This window comes from Copadichromis virginalis, linkage group LG9 (assembly GCF_057382275.1).
Source record: "Copadichromis virginalis isolate Kocher_CV1m ecotype Utaka linkage group LG9, C_Virginalis_male_GT1.1, whole genome shotgun sequence".
NCBI lineage: Eukaryota > Metazoa > Chordata > Actinopteri > Cichliformes > Cichlidae > Copadichromis > Copadichromis virginalis.
The window spans coordinates 31736792-31750169 of record NC_140626.1 but is presented as its reverse complement, the minus strand read 5'-3'; the positions used below and the strand labels follow the sequence as shown (position 1 = coordinate 31750169).

The 13378-nt window shown below is 41.3% G+C and overlaps 1 protein-coding gene across 2 annotated transcripts; it reads left to right on the top strand.

Moving 5' to 3' along the window:
• On the top strand, positions 1-10884 carry LOC146702232 (V-set domain containing T-cell activation inhibitor 1-like). 2 transcript variants are annotated; one of them, XM_085469008.1, is made up of 6 exons: positions 1-114; positions 4653-4967; positions 5092-5358; positions 7083-7379; positions 8620-8713; positions 9860-10884. In XM_085469008.1, the coding sequence occupies exons 1-6, from the start codon at positions 54-56 to the stop codon at positions 10005-10007; spliced, it is 1182 nt and encodes a 393-aa protein (XP_085325134.1). In that variant the 5' UTR covers positions 1-53; the 3' UTR covers positions 10008-10884. The 2 variants fall into 2 exon arrangements, with proteins under 2 accessions (XP_085325134.1, XP_085325135.1); XM_085469009.1 differs by lacking the exon at positions 1-114 and adding an exon at positions 3934-4101.
• The last annotated feature ends 2494 nt before the right edge of the window (positions 10885-13378 follow it).

The window sequence follows — 13378 nt, the reverse complement described above, 5'->3', positions numbered from 1 at the left end:
ACATTGCAATCACAAAATAATTACATTTCAATGCGACGGCTACAGTAACAGTAATGGTGCGTCAACGGAGCTCGTATTTGTTGCTCTGGATCTTTCTGACGATTGTAGATGGAGGTGAGTGAGATGTTTGCTGTCAGTTGATCAGAGCGTTTGTAAAAAAAAAAAAACATTTTGGGGAACTTGGTCGAAACTTTTCACTGTATTCAGTTTTCACGCTTTGGCTCTGCGACTGGACTTCTTTGGACTTCTTTCGATGTTTCGTGAAGGCATTTACTGCTCCCTCGTGACATGGCGGGGTTTGTTCATTTATCTATTTATTTATTATCCCTGGCTGGAACTGAACCAACGAACTTTTGCTTAGAAGTAACGAAAATAAAGATCTACAATAAGCATCTTAACAGAGTACAGGCTGTAATAAGAAGCTTGGCGTCTGTGTTCTTCAAAAGACGCATAAACTTTTTAGTTAAAAACATTAAAAATCAGGAAACAAACTCAGCCCGACTACACGGGATTTCCTGCGACGGAGGGAAAGCCCTGAAAATCTCAGCAGGCTGAACAAAAATCTAAACGTAGACATGATGTCGCAGTCAGGATTTGAGTAATGCGTCGTATTTATCAGTGGGTCTGGAAATGCTTTTAAAGCGGAGAAGTTAACGGTCGGGCTGGGTGGGAGACGTCCTCTTCCTGAGCGACTACAATGGGACAGCAGCAAAAGCACATCTCGGCTTTTATTCGTAGCCAAAGCCAGTTACACGAGTCTGGACGGCACGTCAGTGAATGGGCTCCATAGTTAACTTTGATTATTAGAGGAAACTGTAGTTTGGTTATTGGGGCTTAGAGCAGAGGAGACATGCATCACTGTGCTTGTTAATCATGTAAATATAATCAGTAACTGAAATCTCTGAACACTGAAGTCCTTATGTCTGAATATTTGCGAAGATCAAGTATCAATGTTACTTCCTTTTCCCCTTCCTCTTCTGAAAACCTCATTCTAAGTACTTTAAACATTTCAGTTTGCTTTCCAATCAGTCCGCCCGCTTTCACTTACAAAATATTAAACAGAAGTCCAAGTTCTGTAATTTAGGTTGTAAAAATACAGCATATCAAAACACAACATAGCTAAAGATCTACAATAATTAAAAGAGTACAGGCTGTAATAACAAGCTCACACTCAGGGTTAGACACAATGTTAATAATCAGGGCCGTGCAGAGAGGTTTAAAGGGGCACATTGAACCAGGCTGAATAACAACAACAACACATTCATCAAGAATCTAATATGGGCAACAAGGCAAAGCAAACGTAGCCGATGCTTTACCTGATGGGTACAATGTTGCTGTTGAGGGGTTGCTGTGGATAGTGCTGGTGGGCAGGGCTGTGTTGATCTGAGACTGTAGGCATTAAAAAGTCCATAGGAGAGATGGTAGCTGATTAAACAAGTGTCATGAGATAATAACAAAATGCAAAGATTGGTGACAGCGCTTGGAACCATAAGGCAACAAAAAACTGTGAGAAATAATTTAGGCTCTGCCTGTGACTCACTCTTTGCTTCTCTTCTTCCTTCCATCCCATCTTTTCATATATCACTCTCCACTTGCTATGTGAGAACAAAGCACAACTTGCTATTGCAATAAACTATAAGCTAATTATCCACACCTAACAACTCTTGCACTTAATCTAAAATAAAATGATGACAGAAAAATGTTATAGCACTGCCTTTAGTAGCCTCACACAGCTCTGCTGTTTCCTCCTCATGTCCTTACCAGCCATGTCTGGACAATGTTATATCATGAGTAATATTTTTTTTTAAAATCCATCAAAATAAAACACACACAGTGACATTTTAGACCTTCTTCAGAATACTGTATATACTATGGGCATCATGGTGCTGATCCAGAATCCTTACATTATTATTTATTACTAGAGCTACAATAATAAAGCAATGAGGAGGGGGAAGTAATAAATATGAAATAATGTCATTATGATGATTCCATTTGTTTCACTATCCACTCTGTGCAGGGCAAAGCTTATTACATGTTTAAACTGTAGAGATACAATAATTTTACTGCTGTAAAATCCAACTTTTGTCTTATTTAAAATATAAATCTAATATAATCTGCTTCTTAATGTATGTTCTTTAAAATACAGCGTGTGTTTTTTAAAATATTATAATAATGCATAATTATGTGGACATGCATATTAGATCGTTTTTAGTGAAATATAATCCCTCCAGAAAGGCAGGAAAAGCCCGGAAACTTACTTTAAAACTAAATATGTTCCCTAAAACGGTGACAGAGCTACAGACCCATGACAGCCTTACACAGGTAGCCAGCAGCTGTGACCAGCACTACTTGTACAGTTAATAAAAGGACAGGTAATGTTTGTCGCGCTGTTGCACACACAGCACGCTCGTTTGTTTCAGTTCGTCAGTTGCCACAAGACAGCTTACCAACGTGTACGTAATAAGCTGATACTCCTGTGTGCTACACACTACAGTGTACGCTGTACACCTACTTACTGGGTTTGTCGCATCAGTCTGTGTCTCTGAGTTAACTTGTGTTTCTCCTACAGCTCTGGACCGCTAAAAATGCGCGTGCTCTTTGTGAGCTCGTTCCCGGCTCGTAACCAGCGCGTTCTGCCGTCTGATGCAAGCCAGATCCTTTTATTTAGCAAAACTGTGATTAATAGTTAAATATTATTGTTGAGGGGCACAGACAGGACTCCGCACGCGCACACACACACACACACACACAAAAAAAATCTTTTAAAAGTTGCCTCAACAAAAGGGCACTTTGGGCACTCATCAGGAAAGGGGCGGGTGCTCAAGCCCCTCTAGCCCCCCCGCTGCACGTGCCTGTTAATAATGTCTGAGACCTACAGTCAAAATGTTTGATTACAAAGACCGAAACTAAGAATCCCATCACTCAAAATCTGTTTCACTTAGTGAACTGAACCAAACGTAAGAGCAGATTTCAAACAAGAGAAGTTCGATAAATCACAGCCGACTGTCCAACATGAATACAAATGTAATAGCCTGCACACACTCATCACCAGCAGGTACATCTTGTTGCGTCCTCTTGCCTTCAGAGCTGCCTTCATCCTTCATTACAAAGACGCAGCTATTTTCTGGAAACCCTCCTCTGAGATTCTGTTCCACGTTGACTTGATAGCTTCTCACAGCTGCTGGAGATTTGTCAGATCCGTGATGTGAATCTGCCGTTCCACCACATCTCATAGTTGCTTTATTGGCTGTCGTTTTATAGCAGTGAACTCACAGCCATTTTCAAGAAGAGAGCGTGCTCTCCTCCTGCCTGGGTGTTTGGAGCTAGATGTGCAGGGGCCACGACTGAGAACAGGCTGCTCAGAGGGTAATTAACACTGCCCAAAAATCACTGGCTGCCCTCTGCGACCCCTGGAGGCCATGGCCAGATCCTCCTGTGTCAGAAAAAGCAGGACTATCTCAGGTGACCTCTCGCACCCCGTCCACCACCTGTTTGACTGCTGCCCTCTGGTCAGTGCCTCGGGTAAATCTCCCACTATTTAAACCCTAGTGGGAGTTGCCCATTAAGACAGAAATAATGGCTGTCCAACACAATTTTTAAGCTCTCCTCTAGTAACAGTACGAAGTTACAACATGTAACCTTTGCAGGAAGAAGTGCTGCAGCTGTTACGTATACAGTGCTGTGTAAAAGTTTTGAGCCACCACTCGTGTTTTTATAATTCACTAGAAAAATTGAGGAATTTGCAAACATTCATGGAAATACAGCATATAGGGCAAAATCGGCATTTACACAACTGTAACATGCTTGAAAGTCAACGTTTGGTTTGACCATATTTATTCTTCAACACAGCCTGAACTCTTAGGCAAGCTTATTTCTAATATTTTAAAGTTAGATGTTCTTATGTTTCAGGTACATGGGCCAGACGTGGCTGTCAAAAAGGCCAGGTGGGTCAGATACTAATAGTTGTGCTATGGACAGATTCCCCCACCTGAGCTGTAGATCTCTGCAGCTCGTCCAGAGTCACCATGGGCCTCTTGGCTGCATTTCTGATCAGCGCTCTCCTCGTTCGGCCTGTGAGTTTAGGTGGACGGCCTTGTCTTGGTAGGTTTACAGTTGTGCCGGACTCCTTCCATTTCTGAATGATGGCTTGAACAGTGCTCCGTGGGATGTTCAAGGCTTGGGAAATCTTTTTGTAGCCTAAGCCTGCTTTAAATTTCTCAATAACTTTATCCCTGACCTGTCTGGTGTGTTCTTTGGACTTCATGGTGTTGTTGCTCACAATATTCTCTTAGACAACCTCCGAGGCCGTCACAGAGCAGCTGTATTTGTACTGACATTAGATCACACACAGGTGCACTCTGTTTAGTCATTAGCACTCATCAGGCAGCGTCTATGGGCAACTGACTGCACTCAGACCAAAGGGGGCTGAATAATTATGCACACCCCACTTTGCAGTTATTTATTTGTAAAAAATGTTTGGAGTCATGTATGATTTTCGTTCCACTTCTCACGTGTTCACCACTTTGTGTGGGTCTTTCACGTGGAATTCCAATCAAATTGATTCATGTTTGTGGAAAAGTTCAAGGGGACGAATACTTTTGCAAGCCGCTGTATGTGTTTAATTTTAGTGTTTGTCTGTTCTGATGTTTCAGATACTGAGGTGTCCTGTGTTTTCATGGAGAGATGCGTCTTACCGTGCAGTTTCAAGATTGGGAATGAAATCGTCATCCACTGGTTTAAGACACCAAGAGACCTTCATGTCCACTCATTCTACTACAGCAGAGACCAGCTTGGAAACCAGGACCAGTACTACAGAAACAGGACTTCACTGTTCAAGGACCAGATCTCCAGTGGAAATGCCTCACTCCAGCTGACAAGTGTGGAGGTTCAGGATGAGGGCAGATATAAGTGCCACACCAGCACCATCACGGGAAACCAGGAGTCATTTGTCAACCTAAAAGTGGACGGTAGGAGAAACTTGCAGTGAACATCAGCTCAGTTCTCCGTGCACTGTCAGATGAATGAAGATTTTGTGTTCATTTTTGTCATCAGATTAATGATGAGTTTTTGATCCGTGATTTTTTGTTGCAGCTCCAGTTAATAAGGTCAAAATGAATCAGGTTGAAAACAGGATCAGTTGCAGGTCAGAGGGGATCTACCCTGAACCTCAGCTCACCTGGTCCACAAGCCCTCCATCCAACATCACCTTCACTAACACCACCACAGTCGAGCGGACTGAGCAGCTGCTTTACAACATCAGCAGCTCTCAGATGCTTTCAGCCGGTGTTTATCACCTGCTCTTTATCTGCACCATCAGCACTCGCAGGAACAGGAGGAGAGCCACTCTGCAGAGACTATGTGAGTATTTCAACCAAACTAGGAGAACTGCAGATGGGACGTAGATAACTAGGAAAAATATGAAGGAAAACTGCATTAAATATGTTGTCTGTAAAATTAAAACAAACAAACAAAAAACACAAAACCTGTTTATCTATCCTGATGAAACAATGCAAGGAAATCTCTATCCGTGATGTATCTTCGTCACCGTGCACTTTCAGATAAAATGCAGCATCCACACAAAGACTGTGGACCTTTAAAAAGTGTCAAGATGAACAAGGCGCACCAGAATGATCAAAAAGCAGAAAAGTTAAAGGCGGACTTTGGATGTGGTTTATGCAAAAAAGAAGAAAAAACTGTTGAGCTCTCTCTCATCAAAACACTGTTAGAAAATACAGGAATTTCTTTAAATATCAGTAATAACATACATATATCAGTATGTGGAGGGCTCAGCTGCAGGGGTCTATATGAGCTCAGTGAAAACAAGGAAGATTGGTCTGCCAGCGGGGCAGAGGTCACTGAGGTATTTATTAAGCTGTTTGGTGGTTGGTGCACTGAGGTGGATGAAATTCAACTCAAGTTCTTTTAGGCTTTGGGTCTTGAAGGCTTCTCCTGGGTGACATCAGTGGGGGTTTGGGGACAGCTCCTCCGGATTGGTGCTCTGGATCCACAGAGGAACCAGAGGGTTCACATTTCTCAGCCATCCTGGGAAGGTCCGTGCTACGATACTTTTAGGAAGACTCCAAGCTTCAGGAGGAACAGTGCAGCATGGATCAGTCTGATACCCTGTTACAAATATCTGAGGATATTGACTTGGATGTTTTGTTCTAGAAGTGAAGCACAACAGTGGGTGTGTGATGACATTCGTAGACGACATCACGAGTTCCTGTTGATATCCCAAATTCATGGCTGTCTGAGAGTCCCTCAGAGTCAGGACTCCTCTTCTTTACCATTTTTCCTGCTTTTTGTTACAGAATTAAAATCACCAAACACAAACTTTGTATCCTTAACTTTTGCCGGTGAGTTTAAGTTTCGCTTCTCGTCCAATTGCATTCTGTCTTCTCTGCATTGTAAGATGCTGTGGCAACAGAACCTGAAAACTCAAGCAAATATCACATCACTGATGAGTGTTGGACAACGCTCTTTGCTGGGGTCTTTTGGCTGGTGAGGGTTCACTATGTGGTTACCATGGATATGTCTGTGAAGGTTCTCAGTCATCCAGGTCATCGTAGTCAAAGGAGCTTGCAAAGAAAAGCGTCTGGACTTCTTTAAGTTACTTGAAGACGTTTCACCTCTCATCCGAGAAGCTTCTTCAGTTCTAAGGTCAAATGGTGGAGAGTCCCAGATATAAACCTAGTGGGAGTTTCCCCCCCACAGAGGGACAAAAGGACCCCCTGATGATCCTCTAATTGCCTGAGCCAAGGTGTGAAACTGGGTGTGGGTCTCAATCAGCCAGAGTTTCGGGTGAGTTCATTGTGAAACCTGGCCCCACCTTATCATGCAAATTCCTGAGATCAGATGGCCCAGGATGTGAGTGGGCGTTTAGGCAAAACGTCTTCAAGTATCTTAAAGAAGTCCAGATGCTTTTCTTTGCAAGCTCCTTTGATTACCATGGATACATGACGCTCTGTGTGGGAGTGCTCGCCTCGGCTCGGTGTTGCTTGGGGCTGCATGGACCTCTTAGTAATTTCCCAAGACTGTAGTTTTTAATATTGTTGTTAATCATTTACGTTGTATGCCTTCAGCTGATATCAGTGGTCCCAGCACTGGTGTGACAATCCCCTGCACCCCCTCAAACACTTCACTCACCAACTTCACCCTCCTCTGGAGATTCAACCACACTCAGACCGTCCTGAGCCAGTCCTGGACCGACGTCACCTACTCGGTGTCAGACGGGTGGAGGCAGAAGGTGGAGAATGTGTCCAAGTCAGGCAGCCTCATGCTAAAGGACTTATCCACAAAGCAGGAGGGGATGTACACCTGTAAGCTCAGTAATGCTGAGGAGACGCACATTACCCACATCCACCTGAGAATAACTGAAGGTAAGATCGAGCTGATATAAAACACTGCAGGGAGAAACTTGCCCAGCTGATGACCAGATAAAGCCAGATTTCTAAAGAAATTAATTAATCATTGGGCGATCGTGGCTCAAGAGTTGGGAGTTCGCCTTGTAATTGGAAGGTTGCCGGTTCGAGCCCCGGCTTGGGCAGTCTCGGTTGTTGTGTCCTTGGGCAAGACACTTCACCCATTGCCTACTGGTGGTGGTCAGAGGGCGCCAGTGTCTGTGCGCCCCAGGGTGGCTATGCAAATAAATTTGGATAATTGGACAAAAGCATAAAATAAACTACTAAATGTGTATTTTGGACATTTTCTTTGCATTGGTTTAAAAAGTGAAACAACATGACCCAAAATCTCAACTTCTCATAACAAATAACTTCTTACCTGTAGAGTCCTGACTAAATGTGTAACCATGCACCTGCCAGAGCTTTTATTATTGCATTTGTAAAGTGGGGACATTCAGCCAGACAAAGACTTATTCTACTCAGAAATAATAATAATGGATTGGATTTATATAGCGCTTTTCAAGGCACCCAAAGCGCTTTACAATACCACTATTCATTCACTCTCACATTCACACACTGGTGGAGGCAGCTACAGTTGTAGCCACAGCTGCCCTGGGGCAGACTGACAGAAGCGAGGCTGCCATATCGCGCCATCGGCCCCTCTGGCCAACACCAGTAGGCAAGTAGGGTAAAGTGTCTTGCCCAGGGACACAACGACCAGGACAGAGAGCCCAGGGATTGAACCGGCGATTCAGTGTAACTGTATCAAAAGTGAACCTATCAGTGTTTCTGCAGCTATGACCTCGTGTTATTACTGCACGTGAGCTTTACTCATAATTTCCTAAAATAAGACATGTGAGCGACTGTGAGGGGAACAATTGGAGGGGAAATGGACTTTTTTACAGGTTTCTCTCTTCATGGTTCAGTTAACAAGTTAAAGCTTATTGAGGAAGTGAATCTGTCAGTTGAACCAAAACAGAAAACATAACTAATCCTGATGCAGCAGCAAGTTTTACTGTCACTTAGTCATCATACACTTCAGTTTTTGAATAATTCAGCAGTAAAACAAGCCTGTCGGGATTACAGTAATATTCTGGTGCGCAAACTAGTATGAAGTATTAAGTCAGCTGTGTTTATACTTATAAAGATCATGTACATTCTTTGATAATCACCAACATTATGATTAGTAACTGTACTTTCATTACACATTTTTCCACAGGGGCTCGCTCTAACACTGCAGTCATTACTACAGCTGTTATGTGTGGACTGGTATTGATCGGCCTGTCGATCGCTGCCCTAATCTCCATCAGGAGGTCTGTGCTACACTTTAATCACTTTGTTTGACTTTGAGTTGTTTATAGTCCAGGGTTGAATCACTGCAGTGTCTACACACCATAGAGTGTGATGGCGTTTGTTTGTGCTGGTCTGTCTGCATCGTTCTGCCATCATGAGGGAAACTAATCTGTTCATGTCACACTTTGAGCTGATAAATATTGAACAGCTGGTACTTTTGTTCAAGTAAAAAAAAAGAAAGTTGATTCTGTTCATCTGCACGTAGCGTTTTGTGGGAGAAACGTTTCGTCACTCATCCAAGTGACTTCTTCAGTCTCAGCTGACTGCAGGTTTCAATCTTATAAACAGTACATTTGCATAATGACTGAAATCAGCCCACTGAAGGAACAATGGGCTGGGAGGTCAGTTCCTTAATCTTAAGCAGAGAGTTTAGATGAAGGAACTCGGGAACTATGTTACTGATGACACCCAGTTTGTGCTCCAGTGGATGACGAGAGTCAAACCTTAAATACTGATCCGTATGTGTAGGTTTATGGTGCACGTCTGCTCCCACAAAACGCTACGTGCAGAATCAACTTTTGGAGATTTACTTACCTGGATGATTGAGCATGCACCAAGACAATGAAACTCTCAGGGTTTTTTACAATAAGGTGAAAAGAAAGCACCAAAAACATCAGTGAAGTACAAAAACAATAAAAATATATAACAAATATAACAAGAAACAAACAACTTAATGAAACAGGAAATAAACTAATTCATTGTGGATACAGAAAAATGAATACTAAACTAACGGATCCTATAAATAGATTTTAAAAAATCTAAATTTTTCTACTTGATATGATGTAACAGCTACTGTAGATTAGACATGAATGACTTTCTGACCTTCTTATTCTGAGGACGAATATGTGTCTTACTGTCTTTTTATTTTGCGGGTGACTGTGTAATGAAGCCGAGCCTCATCCATAACCTTTGTTCATGGCATCAGCTGAGTTTACCTCATCATTGCCAACGTCTCTAATACATAGTTAATATTACATTGATTCATTAATTGTACTAAATTTAATAATCAGGAAGTTAAGAAAGGATTCATCAATCATCCGCAGGACAGTTGGATAGAACAGCAATAATCACATGAGCCTTCTTTTTCTGTGTATTACAATATACAGCTACCCACTGCTGCTAACGCGCTACAGACACGCGGCCTTTGTATCGTCGTCACAAACCAGGATGGACTCTGTTTTGTTCAGAGTCACAACAAAGAGAAACCTTATTTTACTACCTGATGAAGAACAAAGTAAAAACATAGTGACGTAGAGTTAACCATTAGGCTGTTTTCACCAACAGTCTCTGTATGCAGTCAGCTCAGATCAGACGCTGCTGTGATTTGAAAAATGCTGACCCCTGGTGGACAAAGTCTTAATTACAAGAACTAGTTCAACTTGACTCACTTGTACTTGTTTAGTCTACGAAACAATTGATAGACTAAACATGCTGTATCAGTATTATTAGAGGTGGGGAAATGGACCATAAGCATATTTGTCTGTTCAAAGATGTTTGATGAAGGACCATCACTGAGAACTCTTGAAAACAACGTTTGTAAATCAGCAGTCTTGCCTTTGACAATCTGTTGTGTTTAAAGGATGTGCTGAATGTGTTTATGCTTCAATTGATTCCTTTTCTTTCAAGAATTGTCTCCAGTTTTATTCTTACCTGAAGTGAAAACATCCCAGTGAAAATGTGGCCAACTGTCAGTTTAGACAAAGGTTTCAAAACAGCCACAGCTGTTAGTTTGTGTGTGTAAGCTAACAGCTAAAATAATGTTAATTATTAGTTTTTAGCGCTTAGTTTTTTATGTTGTTTAGTCTAGAAAACATTTTTGGCCAATACTCTGACAGTATTATGATCACTATGATCACAACACAGCTAAACACAGATCAGGTTCAGCATCTAAACTGCTGATGCAGACCTCTATAGAGGGGGGACGTCACGCTCTGACGTTTTTCTGGCCTAATGTTTAACACTGAAATGTTTCCCATTTAAAAAATTTCAAAAACGCCTTTTTCGATTGATATATGTTTGTAATTTGCTGATATTTGCACAATTTGAATGAAAATGTGAATTTCTGTAAATGTCTTAATTAAAAAACAGTGGTCGCATGCCAATAAAGATTTCTGTCATAATGTATATGTAAGTGAAGAACTGAGACTTTATTTTTTCAACCCTGTGATACTTAGTGTATCACATTTGATACATCACATTACATCATCAATAGTGATGCGCGAATCGTTCAATACTGGAGAATCACTTTACTGACTCATGAATCATGATTCACAAGTCCAACTGACTCACTGACTCATCCCTGTTGCTGTTAGCAGCAATGTATCTAGCTTATAATTAAAATTGTGGAGAAAAACACAACATCCAGTATCTTAACAAAAACATTTCTGCTCTGAACTGGAAGAAAAGACCTTGAGTAGAAGCTCAACCAATGTTGAGCTTCTACTCAATGCGCTTTAACCAATGTTAAAGCGCATTGAGTAGAAGCTCAACCAATGTTGAGCTTCTACTCAATGCGCTTTAACCAATGTTAAAGCGCATTACCGCCCCCAGGCTCACATTTCAGTGGACATTTAGATGAGAAAATATATATTTAACACATTTAAGGAAAATACTAATAAAATAAAAATAAACAAAATAAATGTTTATTAAGCAATTTTGATAGGAAATTGCTTAATTTTAGAAATTTTTTTACTCTTTTTTTGCTCTATAAAATAGTTGTTTTTAGAATCATTCATCTTAGCAGTGGGATTTACATGAAAAGAGAAACAAATTAAGTTTGAGTGAAAATGTACATTTTTTTGCACTCTCTGGTCAACTGACTCAGTGAATCAAATGACTCAAAAAAGCCGATTCACTTTGGTGAGTGACTCATTAAAACTCGATTCAGTAAAAAGTATCAAATTTACCATCACTACCTGTGTCGGGTAATCTCGGCGAGCTTTTGTGAAGCGCGTATCGAGGCTCGCTTTGATTACGTATGCAGTGACTGATTCAGTAACTGGCTCGCCGGTTCGCGCCAGATTCGAAATAAAATGGGCAGCAAAACACAGCTGATTGGAAGAAGGAAGAGATTTTTTTAAAATCTCATCTCTTCTAATAAAGTATGCACACAGTAATAAATATCACGAATGATAAGAACCATAATATAAATAAACAACACTACAGATCCTATAATCTGATTTCTGTCTTTTAGTTTATTAAAAAGTGAAGCGCCACACACTAGTTTGTGTCATTATCCAGATGTACATAAGCATTACACAGTTACTAGGGGTGGGTTTTGATGATCGATTAAAATCGATTCTTGGATAACGTCATATCGATTCATTAAAATCCTGAATCAATTTTTTTTATATAAATGTATTTTGCCCGAAATGCCAGAATCTCAGGTTAAACCTCACAAAATTTCAACAACCACCAAACAGCTAAAGCAGTAAATGAGAGCAGGAACACAGATTCTGCACAAAGACATAAACACAAAGCACAGAGCCTCCGACGGATCAGAAGCAGTGAGATGTCGCCTTTCTCACCCGACGGCTCGTACGTGGACATGGACACGGTCGGGACTGAAAGCCGACAGCTCGCTGATTCTGATGTTTCGGCGGGTCCGCGCTTTGTGTTTACGCCCTTTTTGCACCGATTCTAAAGCTGTTTGATCTCTCTCCAAACAATATTGACCGAACCAGCAGCAAACAAAGATTCAAACTACGCTTCACATAAACGTCGTCATGAATTCCAAATGAATCATCACAATGCTTCGAACCATGAGTCGACCAGTTGGATGGAAAGCTTCAGTTCATCACAAGGCTTCATCTCACCATCACTACCAAGACGGACCACTATCTGAAACAACTTGTCAAGTGAGCACAGAGCAGAAGTACACAAGGGTGAAGGCTTATGAGAAGTGTTGGCACTGGGATCTGCAAAGTGTCATCTTAAGACTACTTGCAAGCAATTTATAAAGACCCACCCGGATGCCCTCCATGCTGTAAATATAAAGCATGTTCCAGACGACAGGCCTGCTCCCAGAGAAAATTATGTATTCAATCTGAATCAATGGTCAGGCTGCTACTTAGTACTGCTGTTAATATTTAATCAAGTACCATTTATATTGTCAGACCCTATAAAATATTCTTGCTCTTATACACAGTGACTTTACCATTTCTGGTTCGGGACCACTGTCTTCTAAAGGCTGGTAAGTCTTCTGGTACAAAATGTGAAGAAGTAAATGTGATGCATTCAGCTATGAATGGAGCGGACAATGTACACTCCAATAGTGGATTTAGTGATCAGTGTTCATGACACTTTGCATGCTAATGATCAAGGAACTGACCTCACAGCCCATTGTTCATTCATTATGCAAAAATTATGCAAGTGTTTATAAGATTGGAGAAACCTGCAGTCAGCTGAGACTGAAGAAGTCTCTGGGATGAGTTACGAAACGTTTGTCCCACTGAAAACGCTACGTCCAGATGAACAGAATCAACTTCTGGGATTTCCTTACCTGGATGATTGAGCATGCATCTAGATATTACCCACAATTACTTAGGTACACGGGAACAAAGGGACAGCAAGTCAGTTTCTTACAGAGGAAGAAATAAACAAATAATTATACTGCAATTAATTTT

What these genes read in the sequence shown, in the direction of transcription:
- LOC146702232 (XM_085469009.1), top strand. Translation starts at nt 4,026, where the DNA reads ATGGGCCTCTTGGCTGCATTTCTGATCAGCGCTCTCCTCGTTCGGCCT. An exon ending in AGGTGGACGGCCTTGTCTTG is followed by an intron (nt 4,102 to 4,652) that starts GTAGGTTTACAG and finishes CTGATGTTTCAG; the next exon opens with ATACTGAGGTGTCCTGTGTT. An exon ending in GCCCTAATCTCCATCAGGAG is followed by an intron (nt 8,714 to 9,859) that starts GTCTGTGCTACA and finishes TACAATATACAG; the next exon opens with CTACCCACTGCTGCTAACGC.